Source organism: Rhinatrema bivittatum, chromosome 3 (assembly GCF_901001135.1).
Source record: "Rhinatrema bivittatum chromosome 3, aRhiBiv1.1, whole genome shotgun sequence".
Taxonomy (NCBI): Eukaryota; Metazoa; Chordata; class Amphibia; order Gymnophiona; family Rhinatrematidae; genus Rhinatrema; species Rhinatrema bivittatum.
The window spans coordinates 229,414,294-229,431,876 of record NC_042617.1 but is presented as its reverse complement, the minus strand read 5'-3'; the positions used below and the strand labels follow the sequence as shown (position 1 = coordinate 229,431,876).

At 47.0% G+C, this 17,583-nt stretch overlaps 1 protein-coding gene across 1 annotated transcript in view; it reads left to right on the top strand.

Moving 5' to 3' along the window:
- THBS2 (thrombospondin 2) overlaps positions 1-17,583 on the top strand; it is a gene marked incomplete in the record, with an annotated part of 874,147 nt that overhangs the window by 630,249 nt on the left and 226,315 nt on the right. The window contains 2 exon segments of the mRNA XM_029594286.1: positions 3,034-3,268; positions 16,730-16,957. Coding sequence (XP_029450146.1) covers positions 3,034-3,268; positions 16,730-16,957 — 463 coding nt within the window.

Below are 17,583 nucleotides of genomic sequence, written 5' to 3'. Positions count from 1 at the left end.
TCCCCCACCCTCCCAAACCCCCCCAAAATGTTTTAAATTACCTGGGGTCCAGTGGGGGGCTCCCGGCGCGATCTCCCTCTCTCTCTGGCCACGGCTGCATTGAGAAATGGCGCCGGTGGCCTTTTGCCCTTATCATGTGACAGGGCAAAGGTAGCGCCGGCGCCATTTTGGTTCCTGGCTCCCAACGTCACACGTGCAGGAGATTGCCCCCGGACCCCCGCTGGACCCCCAGGGACTTTTGCCAGCTTGGGGGGGCCTCCTGACCCCCACAAGACTTGCCAAAAGTCCAGCGGGGGTCCGGGAGCGACCTCCTGCACGCGGGCCGTATTACCAATCTTCAAAATGGCGCCGGCGCTACCTTTGCCCTCACTATGTCATACGGGCGACCGGACCCCCGCTGGACTTTTGGCAAGTCTTGTGGGGGTCAAGAAGCCCCCCCAAGCTGGCCAAAAGTCCCTGGGGGTCCAGCGGGGGTCCGGTGGCGATCTCCTGCACGCATGACGTCGGGAGCCAGGAACCAAAATGGCACCGGCGCTACCTTTGCCCTGTCACATGATAAGGGCAAAGGGCCACCGGCGCCATTTCTCAATGCAGCAGTGGCCAGAGAGAGAGGGAGATCGTGCCGGGAGCCCCCCACTGGACCCCAGGTAATTTAAAACATTTTGGGGGGGGTTCGGGAGGGTGGGGGATTTGTTTTAAAGGTTCGGGGTGGGTTTTTTGGTGTGCCGGTTTTCCCGCCCTCCCCCGATTTACGATTTTTAATGATTTTTAAAAAAATAAAAAACACGATGATCAGATTTCCCTCCCCCCCCCAGCCAAAATCGATCGTTAAGACGATCGATCACACGATTCACACCCCTATAAATGCATTAGTTTATTAATGCTGTGCTTGAAACTGGTTGATTGTACCCCAGGTAAGTGAAAAGCTGGGTGGAACTTCTCTGTGATCTGTGAGACCTCAGCTTTCTGGAATCACAGTAACCTCAGAAAAAACATCTACGAATAACTTTACAGAAATGGAAATTGTTTGAAAGCAAGCAGAACCCCAGTTGGTGGGTGGTTGCTTGCCGGGAGAGGGCACGCATGCAGGGGCAGACAAGAACTGTGCAGTGCCTACTGGGACCCGCAAATGGCCACGCATTCAAGTCATGGAACTGCAAAGACATTAGATGACAATTGGGTAACAATTCCATGGACCTCTGCTGTTTGTTAAACCTAATCAACTAGTAGTTTATTAATATTTGAATTGTCAGAGGTTGATCCTGAGATTTCCTCCATTTATCATATTGTAATCAAGGCAGAAATGTTTAACTCTTGAATACAATTTTTTTTTTAAAGTTCCTTGGGTTTTTGCTTTCATTTTGTTTACACAAACAAATAATTAAATTTGAAAAAGTAATATCTGGGGTGATATTGAAGGATTTCACATTTTGTGTTGCTAAACTATCAACAACAAAATACATCTAAAAAAATTACAAAAAATAAATATTGTTATTAGAACTTTAAAATGAATTAAAACAGCATTTGAGCCTCACTATTTCAAAACCCAACTAGAGTGTATGTAAGAGAAATTTTGAAAGGCTTACCTTTCAGTCAGGCCAATACAGTAAAGTGTGGCCGCAGTTACCCTGCTTCTAACCCGCTTTCTACTCACAATTTGGCCGCGTTAGTCCAACCTGTGATTCACTATCCCTTTTAACCCATCCTTACCGCTTCTTTAAATCAACGGGTAACCCTTTCCGCCTGTGGCATGTATATGAGATGTAAACGATCAATTAGCTATTCCCTCCCATTCAGTAACGTGCGCCCCGACTATTGCCTTTTTAACCTGCAGTTTAGCCGCACGTTTAACCTGCTAATTTACCGCCTACCCCTACCCCTGCGTTAGAGGCAGGGGTAAGGGTAGGCGGCAAACTTTCCCCCAGCCCCCGCTCACCTGCCCTGGCCGCCGGTCTCCGGGGCAGCGCCAGTCCTCTCTCCCCTCCTCCCGAAGCAACTTTAACCAAAAGAAAACCTAAAAACCTAAAATCCCCTCCTCCCGAAGTGAATAAGTGTAACCAAAGTTAACTTACTTTTTCTTTCTTTCAGCCCTCTCTGCCCTCCTCCGGAGGTGCGCACCGCGGCTCCCCTGCCTCCCAGGGGCAGCCGGCGGCGAAAGCGGCTTCCAGCGGCCCCCGCCGGCGAAGACGGATGAACGCACGCCCTTAGTGCACGGGCGCTCAAGCCAGCGAAAGCACATGAACGGGCGTGCGTGACGTCACGGCGTACGTTCATACGCTTCGCTGGCTTGAGCGCCCAAATTGACGGGCCCCCAAGTCAGCGAAAGCGTTTGAACGTGCGCCATGGGGATCCACTTCCTGGTACCTGTCATTTCAAATGTCATTTGAAATGACATTTGAAATGACAGGTACCAGCGCACCCAGGATACTGTATAGGCGCTGTATAAAGCGCCTATACAGTAAAATGGATTGCGCTTCATGGACGCGCGTTGGACGCGGCCTGCATTTGCATGCGATTTAAATAGAGTATCGAGCGGTATGTGATCCGAACTGTGCGTGCGGCAAACGCGGGTGCGCCCAGCCCTAATGCACCTCTTTCTACCGCACCTTACTGTATCGGCCCGAGTAATGATAACTTAAATATAAAAATTTAAAATAGTTAACTCACTGAATTCATCCATATCTGGGTAAATGCATTTTTAGCCACTCAAAATTGCACATATAGATATTCTTCTCAAAAACATATGTACGTTGTAGGCATGCCACTAACATACTTACTTTGCACCATTGTTTTACAAGGGTATGTGAACGTATCTAGCTTCATTAGCAACTTACTAATCAGCACATTGTATGCAGGTTCCTTGTGTTTGAAAATTGGCTTGTTTTGTATAGTATTAAAAAAACATTTGTACTTTTGAAAATATACTCTGTATTACTAAAGTACACATTTGAATCAGGAAAATTGAATTGCTGCATGAAAAATTACATGGTTGTATGTTTGTCTGTTGAAATAATATTGTCTACTTTTTTGCAGACTGATGTAGATAATGATCTTGTTGGTGATCAGTGTGACAACAATGAGGATATAGATGAAGATGGTCATCAAAATAACTTAGACAATTGTCCTTACATCTCTAATGCGAACCAGGCTGACCATGATGATGATGGCAAAGGTGATGCCTGTGATTCTGATGATGACAATGATGGCATTCATGATGACAGAGATAATTGCCGACTTGTGCACAACCCTGATCAAAATGATTCTGATGGTAAGAAATGTATAATGTAGACAGCCAGGACCATCTCTTCTCTCCACCCTTGCCCTTCACAAATTAACCACACAATAAATACAGCACAACCAAATCGGAATCAACAAGGCCGCAGCTTTATTTTTACAAACCAGCAGTGCCCAAGCCAAACTGTATCACCCCCACCCCCCATTAGGAACTCCATAGAGACCATATGCTGTCTCCCAGCAAGATGATCACCACTAGGTCACCAGCCTAGCGATTCTAGCAATGGTCAACATGCACAACTCCTGCTGCCTTCCAGCAAGGGGCCGAAACCCTCGACCCCCGCCACCATCCAGCAAGGAGTCATGCAGGGACAACTGAACCCAGCTGTGCCCTTTTGTGACTTCCACTTGGCACTTGCCAAGCTGTACCATCAGCACCCCCCCCCACCCCCCCACAGCTGCGACAGAAACTTCCCCTATACACACAAATTTAGTAACTAGGGTGGGCAGGAGGGAATGCCGGTCGAGACCACAGAAAAAAGAGGCAAGGGGAAGGGAGAGCACAGCAGAACCAACCCTTGACTCCTCCCCTTCCTGCCACCTCATCAGCTGACCACCAATAGGAGCACGAAGCTCCCAAATTCAAAAAATAACTCTGGCTGGTTACTGGAGGGAGCCAGGCAGTGGGCGCGGGCAAAGCAACGCTCCGCCCAGGAGGCCGACTCTTTCCTCCTCCCCCCACCTCCCCGTGACGTCAGATCTCGCACCGGGAGAGAGTCTGGCGCCACGTTAGTGTGTGCCAGCGTGCACAAGGCCCACTCGCCCGGACAATCTGATTCTTTAATTCATGAAATATATATGGCTTGCTGTATGTTAAATAGGCATCAACCCACTATTAAGGAAACTACCCCAATATGTTGTAATGCGTGGATGCTATATCTGAGAGGACCTCAGTGGGTCCCTCTTTCAATAGCTGCCGACTTTATTCTTTAAACAACAAAAATTGTTTCTGCTTTTCTTTTTTCTATTTTTCTTTTTTCTTTTATCTGTGTTAAACCATGAATCATATTTTTCATGTTTTGCTTTGATAACAGTCCTCCCTTCAGCGGTCAACCCAACTCTTTACAGCATTCCCGCTTTCTTTGTCAATACTTATCAGTTCAGACGGAACTCCTCCACTTTCTTTGGGTTGCAACCGCCTCGCTTGACACCGGGCGTGTTTAGATGGGTAGTCTGCCTCAGGGACCTTGGGGGGGGATCTAATTTGTCATTTCATGGTTCATTCACCTCCGAGTTTCTTCTTATCGCTTGTGTTTCAATGAGTGCCTTCTGTGCACATGCCGAAATGTGTGGGAGTAGTATACAATAGGTGGTGAGAAGAGTTAACGTGCACCAACCAGAAGACAAACCTTAGAAAGGTAGTGTTTCTCAAGATGAATGTTCCCTCAAATTTTTGAAAGACTGCATGCACAACATTTTTATTTTTGTGGAACTTTTTATAAGCCAAGTTCAAATTTGTGCACTACAAACTAGAATAATGAAAAAAATAATGAAATGCCTTGTACGCACTATGTTTTGCTGTGTGCGCAGGGTTCATGACCTCTGTGCATGTACACCTGCACACAGACTAGAGGGAACAGTGCTCAAGGTAACAACAATGTGATAAGATGATGGCCAGAATTAGAGGGATGCTGGGGTGCATAGGGAGAGACATAACCAGTAGTAAAAAAGAAAATGATAATGTTTCTTCTCCAAAACAGAAGATGACACTCAAGTGTATCCTTACAGCAGGTCACTGGCACCCTCTTCCTCGTGGAGGGTATGGAAGGCAGGCCTTTCCTAACTTGCACAGCCCCAGACCCAGGGTTCCCCATTTCCTGGGTCCAGGTGGTGTATAGATCTACAGAAAGACTTCTACCACTTAAACAATGTACCCAGAGAGGAAATTCTAGACCTGCCAGTGAGTGGACTGGAAAGGAAAACCCCTCCTGACCCTGGTCAGGACCATGAAACAGGGCTTGCTTGGCTGGGCCTGTAAAACAACAAATCTAAGCTCCTATCTGCCTCCTTAACTTGTGCAAACCAAAAGGGACTGCCTCCTGAGCTCTAGCCAGAGCATTGCTATATAGGCACGCCATGGGGATGGCCATTCCAGACCCCACAGAAAGAGAGTCTGTATTTGAATTGAACCTCCCTCACCAACCATCTTGCACTAACTAGCTGAACCTAACACCCAGGATAGCGTAACCATAGAATCCACTGCACTAGAATCTACTTTGTTTATATGTATAGACATTATATTGGGATCTTTAGGGAATTTGGCAACCCAAGTAAGTGATCATGCCCAAAACGTAACAGAACAAGCTGAGCAAATAGCTGAGATTAAATGAAAAGATTCTAATTTTGAAACCAGTTATTTCACAGAAAAATTGAGATTGTTAGAAATTACATTAAGATATTTAATTTAAGATTTCTGAATTTTCCTCATTGTGCAATGATTTCCCCTATTGAAATATTGAATAGATTGTTTGTTGATGTCTTAAAGGTCTCAAAAGAAATGATACCATCTATAACTACATTCTATTATCTACCTGATGTTAAAAGTAAAGATTCTCTTGAAAAAAAAATGAAGATGTTTCTAAATAATGATCCATTGTTAGATCTTTCTGGTTTTTTGGAAAATTCTGATTCAGAGATTAAAGACAGGGCAATTCTTCTTGTTGTTTATGCAAGGGAATTTGCTAAGCAATGGACTCTGAAATTGTTTTTCCGGTCTAAAGATTTGAAATACTTGAAGCATAATATTTCTATCTTCCCTGAAGTAGTTAGGGAGCCACAAATTCATAGAAAGCTTTTCCTTGTTAAAAAAAAAAAAAAAAAAAGAGAGTTTGGCATTAGATGCTTCCTTTTTGCTAAAATTCCCATGCAAGTGATTAATTAAATATGCAGGTGCTAATTATGTCTTTTTTGACCCAATACATTTAGAAAGTTTTCTTCAAACTAAATCAATTCTGGCTAATGTTAATGAGATAAGTTGAGATTTGGACCTGTTAATATGTCAAACTGAATTTTTTCCTCTTTATACGTCTTTGTTGTTATCTCTCCCATTAATGTGGCTCGGTTTATATCGGCCATGTGTAGATTTTTCTTTGTTAAAGTTTTCTTTTTTTTCTCAAGTATATTGTTTTGTAATTTGCTGAAACTGTACTTAAATCAAGTGTATCTTGAATATATATTTAGAAATTCAATAAAGTTACAAACAAAAAGGAGCTAGCAGCTAGGTAGAGTGGCAGCAGGACCCCCTGGATGGTTTATCAGGGGCATGGCAGCTAGGCAGATTGGCAGTAGGACCCCCCAGAAAGGTTGCCATTCTGCATAGATGGCATTCCTCGAAGACCCCAGGGTGGTACATCAGGGGCACAGCAGCTAGGTAGAGGGGCAGCAGGAACCCCAGGGTGGTACATCAAGAGAATGGCAGCTAGGCAGAGTGGAAGCAGGATGCCAAAGTGGTATATTAGGGGCATGGCAGCATGATAGACTGGCAGCAGGATCCCCTCGATGATACATCAGGAGTATGGCAGCTAGATAGAGTGGCAGCAGGATTTACAGGGTGGTAGATCAGGAGCATAGCAGCTAGGAATAGTAGAAGCAAGACCCCCAAAGTGGTACATCCATCCATAGGAATTATGTAGAATGGCAGTAATACCCCCAGCTTGGTACCTCAGGTGTACATCAGCTAGATAGAGTGGCAACAAGACCCCCAGGGCATTACATTAGGAACATTACCACTAGGTAGAGTGATTGTAAGACTCCCAATGTGCTTTCAATTATCTTGCCACCTGCATGAATATTCAGCAAGCTCAGCAAAGGCAGATTGATTTTCAAAAAGACCAACTTTCCTATCAAGACTGGCATCAGCCATGAATGATGAGAGATCATGATGTCCCCTGCCATTGAGAAGACATGTTTGTTGGGCAGGCTGATGGAGAATAGGAAAGCTAATGCTGATTCTCTTTGGCCAGATGTGGCCAGACTATGGACTTGTGTGCTCAGTATGCTAGCGTGTAACAATCCTGGCTGCTGTATGACCTTCCTGCCTGCAGAGGCTCTCAGTGGACTGCAGTTTGAGCTGTGCAGGCTTGCCTCAAAGGCATACGTGGCAACCCAGCCACAGCTTAAAAGTCTGCCTCACTTACAGCCAACTGCCACATCATTGAGTCTCTCTTACTCCTTGCTGTACCCCCCCCCCCCCCCCACCTTGTGCTTTATTCTGCTTTGTCTTTATTCCTGCTTGCCGTGTGGTTTATTAGAGGCCTTATTGACCTCTCTTTGTTCCTGTCTGTTTTCCTAGTTCCTGTGTGGGCCTTCCAGTGGCCCTCCAGAGGCTGAGGGGGGATATGATAGAGGTGTTTAAAATCATGAGAGGTCTAGAACGGGTAGATGTGAATCGGTTATTTACTTTTTCGGATAATAGAAAGACTAGGGGATACTCCATGAAGTTAGCATGTGGCACATTTAAAACTAATCGGAGAAAGTTCTTTTTTACTCAACACACAATTAAACTCTGGAATTTGTTGCCAGAGGATGTGGTTAGTGCAGTTAGTATAGCTGTGTTTAAAAAAGGATTGGATAAGTTCTTGGAGGAGAAGTCCATTACCTGCTATTAATTAAGTTGACTTAGAAAATAGCCACTGCTATTACTAGCAACAGTAACATGGAATAGACCTAGTTTTTGGGTACTTGCCAGGTTCTTATGACCTGGATTGGCCACTGTTGGAAACAGGATGCTGGGCTTGATGGACCCTTGGTCTGACCCAGTGTGGCATGTTCTTATGTTCCTGCCTGATCCTTGTTCCTTCTTTTGTGTGGCCTTCCAGTGGCCCTCCTGCCTGATTCTTATCTCTGTTTCCTGTGTGGCCTTCCAGTACCCAGAAGCCTGTTTTCTGTCCTTGTTTGTCTGGTCCCTACTACAGGATGGCCCATGGAAAAGTAGTCTGCCTCCAATACACTGGTATTGGAGGTGGGCTACTTTTCTATGGGCCACCCTGTACTACTACTTATCCCATGTATGCTGTTTCTGTTTTTAGTCCTGTGGGAATTCTGCACTACTGCGGAGTGCAGAATTCCCCTCCTGTGCAGTTACGCAGAATCTGTGCAGAATTTGGCAAGCCCTAGCATGCCATGAGCAGTACGGCTTACACTCCTGCACACCTGGGCCTGCTTCATCTTCGCCTCGAGCAGAACAGCCTCTGCTCACAGCACACCTGGGCCTGATTCATTTTCTCCGTGAGTATGATGGCCTCCACTCACTGTGAAGATGGAACAGGCCCCGGTAAGAGTTAGTCTGTGTGTGTGTGTGCGTGTGTGTGTGTAAGACTGCGAGCCTGAGGGGCGAGAGAGAGCATGTTTTTGAGAGAGGGAACCTGTGTGAGGGTGTGTGTGTGTGTGAGAGAGAGAGAGAGAGCCTATATGTAGGGGAGCAAGTGAGAGACATAGGTAGGATGGGCTCTGCCGCTGCTCCGCATGGCTCTCTTCCGGCCGTGGCCTCACAGGCCTAATGCCATGGCCCCGGCCCCAGAGGTTCCCCTTCAGGCCATTGCTGTCCCTATTTTTTTCTTTGACTAGGAACTGGAAGCTAAAAAAAACATGTTCCCTGTACATACCAGGATCATTCCAGATGGTGGGTTATGTTCCATGTCCAGCAGATGGAGTCAGAACACAAAATTCCCAGGGGAGGAACCATATAACCACGCCTCCCCTGTAACAGCTCTCAGTAACGTTCTGACTCCAGCAGATGTGAGCAGGGGACTTGTGGTCCCCAGCTTGTTAGCTTAGGGCTACCTCCTCAGGGGGATCAAGTTTAAAAAAAAAAATAAAATAGGAAGTTTTAAATTTACAGTTTAGGTCACTTTGCTAAGGCTCCTCTTACAGCAGGGGGAGAGCTCTCCGCTGGTGCTGGCTCATCGCTGTCTAGCCTGGTGACTTGCTGACAGGCTGTTGCCTGTTTTCTTTCTTTCTTTTCTCATTTTCCTCACTGAGGGCTCAGTTGGGGTAAGTGTATTTTTGTTTCATCTTCCTTTTCAGCAGAAGACTGCAATTTTTTGAACTCCGTTCGGCTCTCTGAGGTGAAAGTCGGTAGCGCCGGCCTCCCCGTCCTGACCCAGGTTTTCCCCCCTCCCTTTTGGGGAGCGACCGACGTCCCGACCTGCGGCCCCGCGAAGCACCATTCCCCGGGGCCACCTGCTGTCGGGAGGGTAATTCCCCGTCAGTTCTTCTTCAGGTCGGTGGGGGATCGCGGCAAGCGTCCGTTGCCGGGTCGGCACTCATTTTAGGCGCGAGCCACCTGTAGAGCCTCCCTCCCCTCTCTCTCTCCCTGTGGCGATGCAGTCCGCGGTGCCTTGTGAGGGCTTCGACAGGGCCGGATTATTTTCTGGAGAGGCTCTGTGCTCAGGCTGTTTCCCCGAGGGGGAATGTGCGCCCGCTACTAACAAGGACGTTCGAGCTGCAGACCGCGTGGGAAGGAAGCGCCAGGCCCCGTTTCCCTCTCAATGCGGGAACGGCGGCCATTTTGTTGCAAGATTCTGATGCCGTGCTTTCTGAGGAGGACACGGATAATCCATTCCCCACTTCTAGGCCCGTTTTGGACCCTTACTCCGAGTCTAATCCTGGTAGGCAGAGGGGGGATCCCCCAGGGGGTGACCCCTCAGGATGCCAGGCCTTTTCCCCTGAATTCATAGTCCTGATGCACAGGGCTTTTCTTCAGAGCAGAGACAGCTCGCCCCCCTTTAGTAGGCGGGGGAGCGGGGACATCTTGTGGCCCTACCGGGACACCATCGATAATACAGATTTTGTCGGGGGAAGGACAATCCCAGGACCCTGACATGGACGACCCCACCTTGGCGGCCCAGGTGGAGGGCGACGACCCTAGGGTCCTCCGCATCTTCCAAGCAGCGGAGTTAGGTGACCTCATTCCCTACATCCTCCAGGAAATGGATATTGATCCCCCTCCGGAACCGGTGGGGCCTGACCCGGCTCTCAAGAAGGGGGACCCCCTCCTAGCAGGACTGCGGCCTCTAGCCAAGTCTTTTCCCTCTCATCACAAGATCTTGCAGTTGATCACTTGGGAATGGGATTCCCTGGAGGCCAACCTTAGGGTCGGTAGAGCCATGGAAAAATTGTATCCTCTGCCGGCTGATTTTTTGGAAATTCTCAAAGTTCCCGCCATAGATTCTGCGGTATCAGCGGTCACAAAGCATACCACTATTCCTGTCACTGGAGGGATGACGTTGAAGGATATGCAGGATCAGAAGCTGGATGTTTACCTCAAGCGTATCTTTGAGGTCTCGGCCTTAGGGATGCGGGCGGCTATCTGCAGTTCCCTCGCACAGCGAGCGGGTCTTCGGTGGGTGCAGCAGCTTCTCACCTCCCAGTCCTTACCAGACGCTGAGGATCACCAGGCGGACAGACTGGAAGCCGTGGTTGCCTATGGAGCGGATACTTTATATGATCTTTTAAGGGTCCCAGCCCGATCCATGGTGGCGGCGGTCTCAGCGTGTCGGCTCCTTTGGCTTCGCAATTGGTCAGCTGATGCCTCTTCCAAGACACGTTTGGGGTCCCTTCCTTTTAAGGGTAGGTATCTTTTTGGTGAAGACTTGGATCAGATCATCAAGTCCCTTAATGAGAACGCGATGCACAAGTTGCCCGAAGATCGACCCCGTTCGTCAAGATCATATAATTACTCCAGAAACCGTTATCGTAACCAGCAGAGAGCGCATCCTCAGAGGCAACAGCCACCTCGGGCTCCCTCTTCTCGTTCGCACTCCTGGAACCGGCCCTTTCGTGGGCGCCGCCAGGGTAAGGAAGCGCAGGGTGCTGGTACATCCGCGAAATCTACCCAATGATACCAGACGGACCTGCGAGGTGGTCCCTCGACTGGGGGGTCGCCTTGCTCTCTTCCACGAAGAGTGGGTCCAAATCACGTCGAATCAATGTGTTCTGGATATTCTAAGACGCGGTTACGCTTTGGATTTTGTTTGCGCTCCTCAGGACTGGTTCCTGTTTTCCCCTTGCGGGTCCTTAATCAAACAGGGAGCCGTGCGGCAGACCCTCGATCGTCTCCTTCAATTGGGGGCCATAGTGCCGGTGCCAGCCGCCGAACTGGGCCTGGGGCATTATTCAATCTACTTTGTGGTTCCCAAGAAGGAAGGTACTTTTCGTCCTATCCTGGACCTCAAGCAGGTCAACCGGTCCCTCAGAGTTCCTCGTTTCTGCATGGAGACACTCCATTCAGTGTTAGCGGCAGTTCATCCGGGAGAATTCTTGGCTTCGTTGGATCTCAAGGAGGCGTATCTCCACATACCAATTTGTCAAGCTCATCAGCATTACCTACGCTTCAAAATTTTGGGTCAACACTTCCAATTTCGCGCTCTTCCCTTTGGCCTGGCCTCAGCTCCACGGGTTTTCACCAAGATCATGGTGGTAGTGGCGGCAACCTTGCGCAAGGAAGGCATCCTTGTGCATCCTTACCTAGACGATTGGCTCATTCGTGCAAAGTTACAAGCGCAGTGTATCCTCGCAGTCGACAGAGTGGTACAACTTCTCCAATCTCTGGGATGGATTGCCAACTTCAACAAGAGCAGCCTGGTCCCATCCCAGTCGTTGGATTTTCTGGGAGCTCACTTCGACACCAAGAATGCCAGGGTTTTTCTGCATCCGGACAGAGCTCATTCTCTGCATCAGCAGATTCAAGGATTTATGGCGCTCGAGATGCCCACTGCCTGGGACTACCTGCAGGTACTGGGGACCATGGCCTCGACCATCGATCTGGTTCCTTGGGCATTTGCGCATCTGAGGCCTCTGCAGAGATCCCTACTCTTTCGGTGGCAGCCAGTGTCGAGAGATTTTCAGGCAATCCTTCCGATTCCGAGAGGAACCTTCATCAGTCTCCATTGGTGGCTGGAACCGCGGCACCTAGCTCAGGAGGTGTCGCTGGAGGACCCAGATTGGGTGATTATCACCACAGACGCCAGCCTCACAGGCTGGGGAGCGGTCTGTCGGGACAGCTCAATCCAGGGTCGATGGACGGAGGAACAGTCGAAGTGGCCCATCAACTGCTTGGAGACCAGGGCGGTCCGTCTGGCGTTATAGGGTTTCTTCCCCATAGTACGCCATCAAGCAGTCATGGTGCTATCGGACAATGCGACTACAGTGGCGTACATCAATCACCAGGGAGGCACGAGAAGTCGGTTGGTCTCTCTGGAAACCGACAAATTGATGGAGTGGGCAGAGCTTCACCTCCGACGACTAGCGGCCTCGCATATAGCGGGAGTGGACAACGTACAGGTGGATTTTCTCAGCTGACAAAACTTGGATCCCGGAGAGTGGGAGCTCTCGCAGCAGGCGATGCGGATAATAGTACGGCGATGGGGGACACCGCACGTAGACCTAATGGCAACCGCCGGAAATGCAAAGGCTGCCCGCTTCTTCAGCCACAGGCGGGAGCGCAGCGCCGAGGGCATGGACGCGCTGGTCCTGCCCTGGCCGCGCCACTGTCTCCTATATGTTTCCCACCGTGGCCCCTCGTGGGCAAGGTCATCCGCAGGATAGAGGCACACCAAGGGCCGGTGATCCTTGTGGCGCCAGAGTGGCCCAGACGACCGTGGTTCGCGGATCTGCGCAATTTGACGGAGGAGGGTCACCTTCGTCTCGGTCAGCTGCCACGTCTTCTACGCCAGGGACCAATATTTTTCAAGGAGGCAGATCGATTCTGTCTTGCGGCCTGGCTTTTGAGAGGCATCAGTTGAGGAGGCGCGGTTATCCGGAGCCGGTTATTTCAACGCTACTGAAAGTACGTAAGATGTCCACCTCTGTTACCTATGTTCGAGTCTGGAAGATCTTTGAGAATTGGTGTGGAGCGAATGACATTCTTCCCATGCAGGCCTCAGTGCCACAAGTCCTTTCCTTCTTGCAGGCAGGTTTGGATTTGGGTCTTGCTTACAATTCTCTTCGGGTTCAGGTGGTGGCCTTGGGGGCTTTTTCTTCGCAGTGGAAATAAGGAGTTTCTGTCCTCGCATCCGGACGTCTCCCGTTTCCTTAAAGGAGTGAAACACTTGAAGCATCCGATTCGCCCACCTTGTTCATCGTGGAATCTGAATCTGGTGCTCCGAGTCCTCTGTGGTTCGTCGTTCGAACCTCTAAGCTCGGCTACCATCAAGGACGTCACTCTCAAGACCATTTTTCTCGTGGCAATCAGTTCAGCCAGACGTATTTCCGAGCTGCAGGCCCTATCCTGTCATGAACCATACCTTCGTTTCACGCCTGAAGGGGTTTTGCTGAGGACAGTTCCTTCTTTTCTCCCTAAAGTGGTTTCGGCATTCCACCTCAACCAATCGGTGGAATTACCATCTTTTGCCTCTTCTGAGTCTGGAGACCTGCGTAGACTGGATGTACGGCGGTCTCTGATACACTATCTGGAGGTGACTAATGATTTTCAGCTCTCCGATCATCTGTTTATCCTCTGGTCCGGACCCCGGAAGGGTTGCATGGCCTCCAAAAAATCTATAGCACGGTGGTTGAAGGGAGCGATCATAGCGGCGTACCTTGGCGTAGGTAAGTCCCCTCCGCTGGTTGTCAAGGCTCATTCTCTTCGAGGCCAGGCGACATCTTGGGCGGAGAGCTCCTCCGTCTCCACTCAGGAGATTTGTAGGGCGGCCACCTGGAAGTCGATCCATACTTTTGCGAGACATTATCGCCTGGACGTCGGTGCTCCGTCGGGTGGTCAGCTTGGAGACAAGGTAATACGAGCAGGGCTGTCTGCAGCCCACCCGTGATGGGAAAGCTTTGGTACATCCCACCGTCTGGAATGATCCTGGTATGTACAGGGAAAAGAAAATTATTCCTTACCTGCTAATTTTCGTTCCTGTAATACCATGGATCATTCCAGACACCCTCCCTTGGTTTGGGGGTTTGCTTGTGGGACATCCCTGCCTACCTGTCTTAACAATCTTTTACTCTGTATTTCGAATACTGCGCGTCTTTTTTGTTCACACACTGCTGTTCGCAAGTTCACTGTTCAGAATTCAGCGGTTATTTCAATTCCTTCTTTGATCCCTCTGTTTTTAGTCTCTCTCTTTTGGGCTTTGTTAGTCTACTTACTGAGAGCTGTTACAGGGGAGGCGTGGTTATATGGTTCCTCCCCTGGGAATTTTGTGTTCTGACTCCATCTGCTGGACATGGAACATAACCCACCGTCTGGAATGATCCATGGTATTACAGGAACGAAAATTAGCAGGTAAGGAATAATTTTCTTAAGCCAGCTATCGCGCACCGGGGGAAGCCAGATCCCGCGATAGGCCAAGCTGCCCTAAAACAACCTCCCTATGGAGGTGGTAGAGACAAGAACAGTATCAGAATTCAAGAAAGCATAGGATGAGCAGAGAGGATCTCTGAGGGAGAAGTAGGGAACTAGTATAAAGCTGATCAGATGTACTTGGGCAGACTAGATGGGCAGTATGCTTTTTATTTTCCTTCATGTCTATGTTACTGTGTTTATTAACATAAATAGTTGTATGTTAATGATGTCTCACCAGAGACTTATACAGAGACAATATCACCTCCCTTTTCCTACTTGTTACTCATCTCTCTATGCACCCAAGCATCCTTCTGTTTTCTTTCATTGTTCTATCTACCTGTTTAGCCATCTTAAGGTCATCAGATATGATCACCCCTAGATCATGCTCTTGATTTGAGCACAGAAGAATAATAAAATATAGGTTATTGCTCTTACCAAGTTGATAAAGGAGACCTCTTTGCAGCTTCTGCAATGTCTTCTCATATGGTGTTCTCAATGATCATCTCCTCCAAGAGTGTGTGTTCCCTATTTCGTGAGTGGCATGTTGTTATATCCTGGAGAAAGAGTGGTCTAGTGATTACAGCAATGATCTGAGAACCAAAGAACATAAGAACTGTCCTACTGGGTCAGACCAAGGGTCCATCAAGCCCAGCATCCTTTTTCCAATAATGGGTAATCCAGGTCACAAGTACCTGACAGGATCCCAAATAGTAGATAGATTCCAATTTGCTTATGCCCAGGGATAAGCAGTGGCTTTCCTCTGGTTTGCCTAGTTAATAATGGTTTATGGCCTTTTCCTCCATGAACTTGTACAAACCTTTTTTAAACCCAGCTACAATAACTGCTTTTACTACCTCCTCTGGCAATGAATACCAGAGTTTAATTGTGTGTTGAGTGAAAAAGTATTTTCTCCAATTTCTTTTAAATGTGCTACTTAGTAAATTCCCCTAGTCTTTTTATTTTTTGAAAGTGTAAACAACTAATTCACATTTACCATTCCACTCCATTTAGGGTTTAAATCCTGTTTCTCCCACTGACACTTCTTGTGATCTTGGGCAAAATGTTTTATCTCCCATTGCAAATCACTTGTGACTTCAAGTATTTTTTCTTGTGCTGTAATGTTCCAGTGTACCACTCAAATGCTTTTGACAGAAGTCTGGATTGGATTTCCTACGATTAGATGTATTTCTAGAGGGCTTTACTAAGTCTTGATTTTGAGTGAGTTATGTCTTCAATGAGATTATTCATCTTAAAATGTGATATGATTCTGAAATTTTTCTATGAAACTGCTATAGAAAGTGACTCAAACCCATACAGTTATTCTATTCAGAATGCATGCAGGCTGAAGCATTTGATATACCTCGGAAAAATGTACTTTTATGCAAAGAGGGTAATTTTATAACTGTGAGTACCTTTTATGTGCAGACTTTACTCTGAATTTTCAGACAACAATATATAAAATGCCTAAATAAATAAATAAATAAATAAATAAAATATGCGCATAAATTCAGTTTGAAAATTTGCAGATAATTGACCTGGTATGTGCACAGATTAACTAGCACAAAGTTACACTAGCTCTTCTGAAAGTATAACTTGTGTGGGTGAACTTGTGCCCGGCAAGCTTCTTATGGTAGTATCTGCCACGCCGTGTAGGTTACCCCATGTTTCTCGTAAGGGTAGTGATTGCATTCAGATGATGTTTCAAAAGCATTAAGCATGTAAATGTAACATTCTATCATAGCAAAAGCCATTTACCCTCATTAAGTGCACTTAACAAGGTTAAAACTTATTGACAATTTAAGGCTTATATTGTAGCAATTTTCAAAAGCCTACTTACACGAGTAAAGTGCATTTACACATATAAAGCCCAGTTTTAAGCATGTAATTGCTTTTGAAAATCAGGCCCTTAATTTTTAAAATAAAAATGTATGAAACAAAGTCAGAGTCCTCTCCACTTCCAGAATGCCTCTTCTCAATGTGCATAAAAGTACATGTGAAACTGAATTATATGCATACATTTACACACAGCTGGACCTTGACAGGGTTTTATGCACATAAGTTGTTTTGAAAATCAAGCCCAAAGAATGACCTCTATGAAATAAAATAAAAAAATAAGATAACTCTGAATAATTTTCTTTTTTGAAGGTGATGGGCGAGGAGATGCATGCAAAGATGATTTTGACAATGATAGTATTCCTGATATCTATGATGTATGTCCCGAGAACAAGGCTATTAGTGAAACTGACTTCAGAAAATTCCAAATGGTCGCTCTGGATCCAAAAGGCACAGCTCAAATTGATCCTAATTGGGTCATTCGTCATCAGGGCAAAGAACTTTTGCAGACAGCAAATTCTGATCCAGGAATTGCTGTAGGTAAGTATGGACATTAACCTTATCTCAAGTTTCATGTATCATTTTGTTTTTGATCTTCATATGAATGTAAAAGGGGTTTGGATTTAATCTAAGGCATTTGTGAACTATGTGTTTTGTGTGTGTGTCTGTGTGTCTGTGCGTGTGTGTGAAATTGTTGCAGCTCAGATTATCTGAGTCACAATTCCTTATCCTGTCACAATTTAGATGATATCCAAATTTGCTTGACCTGTTTTCATCCTGGCTCATCAAGTTGGGTCAAGAATTATTTGCAAATCCTGGTTAACTGATATAATTTTGCTGCAAAAAGCCAAAAGTAATCTTTGAATCAGTGAATGGGAGAGAGAGAGATTAGGAAAAAGCATAGATTTAGAGCAATTCAGGTAACCTATTTGTACAGATATACTGGAGTGCATTGTGCAGTGCACATAAGCCAGGGGCCTCGAACCAGTCCTTTGGGATCCCCACCCCCAGCAAATTGGGTTTTCAGGATATCTCTTATGTATGCAAATATTTCTCATGCATATTCATTAGGAATATCATAAAATCCTGACTGGCAGAGGGGAACCATGGACAGGGTTGAGCACCCCTGACATAAGCAACATGTAAATATAGGAGTAGAAGCAGCC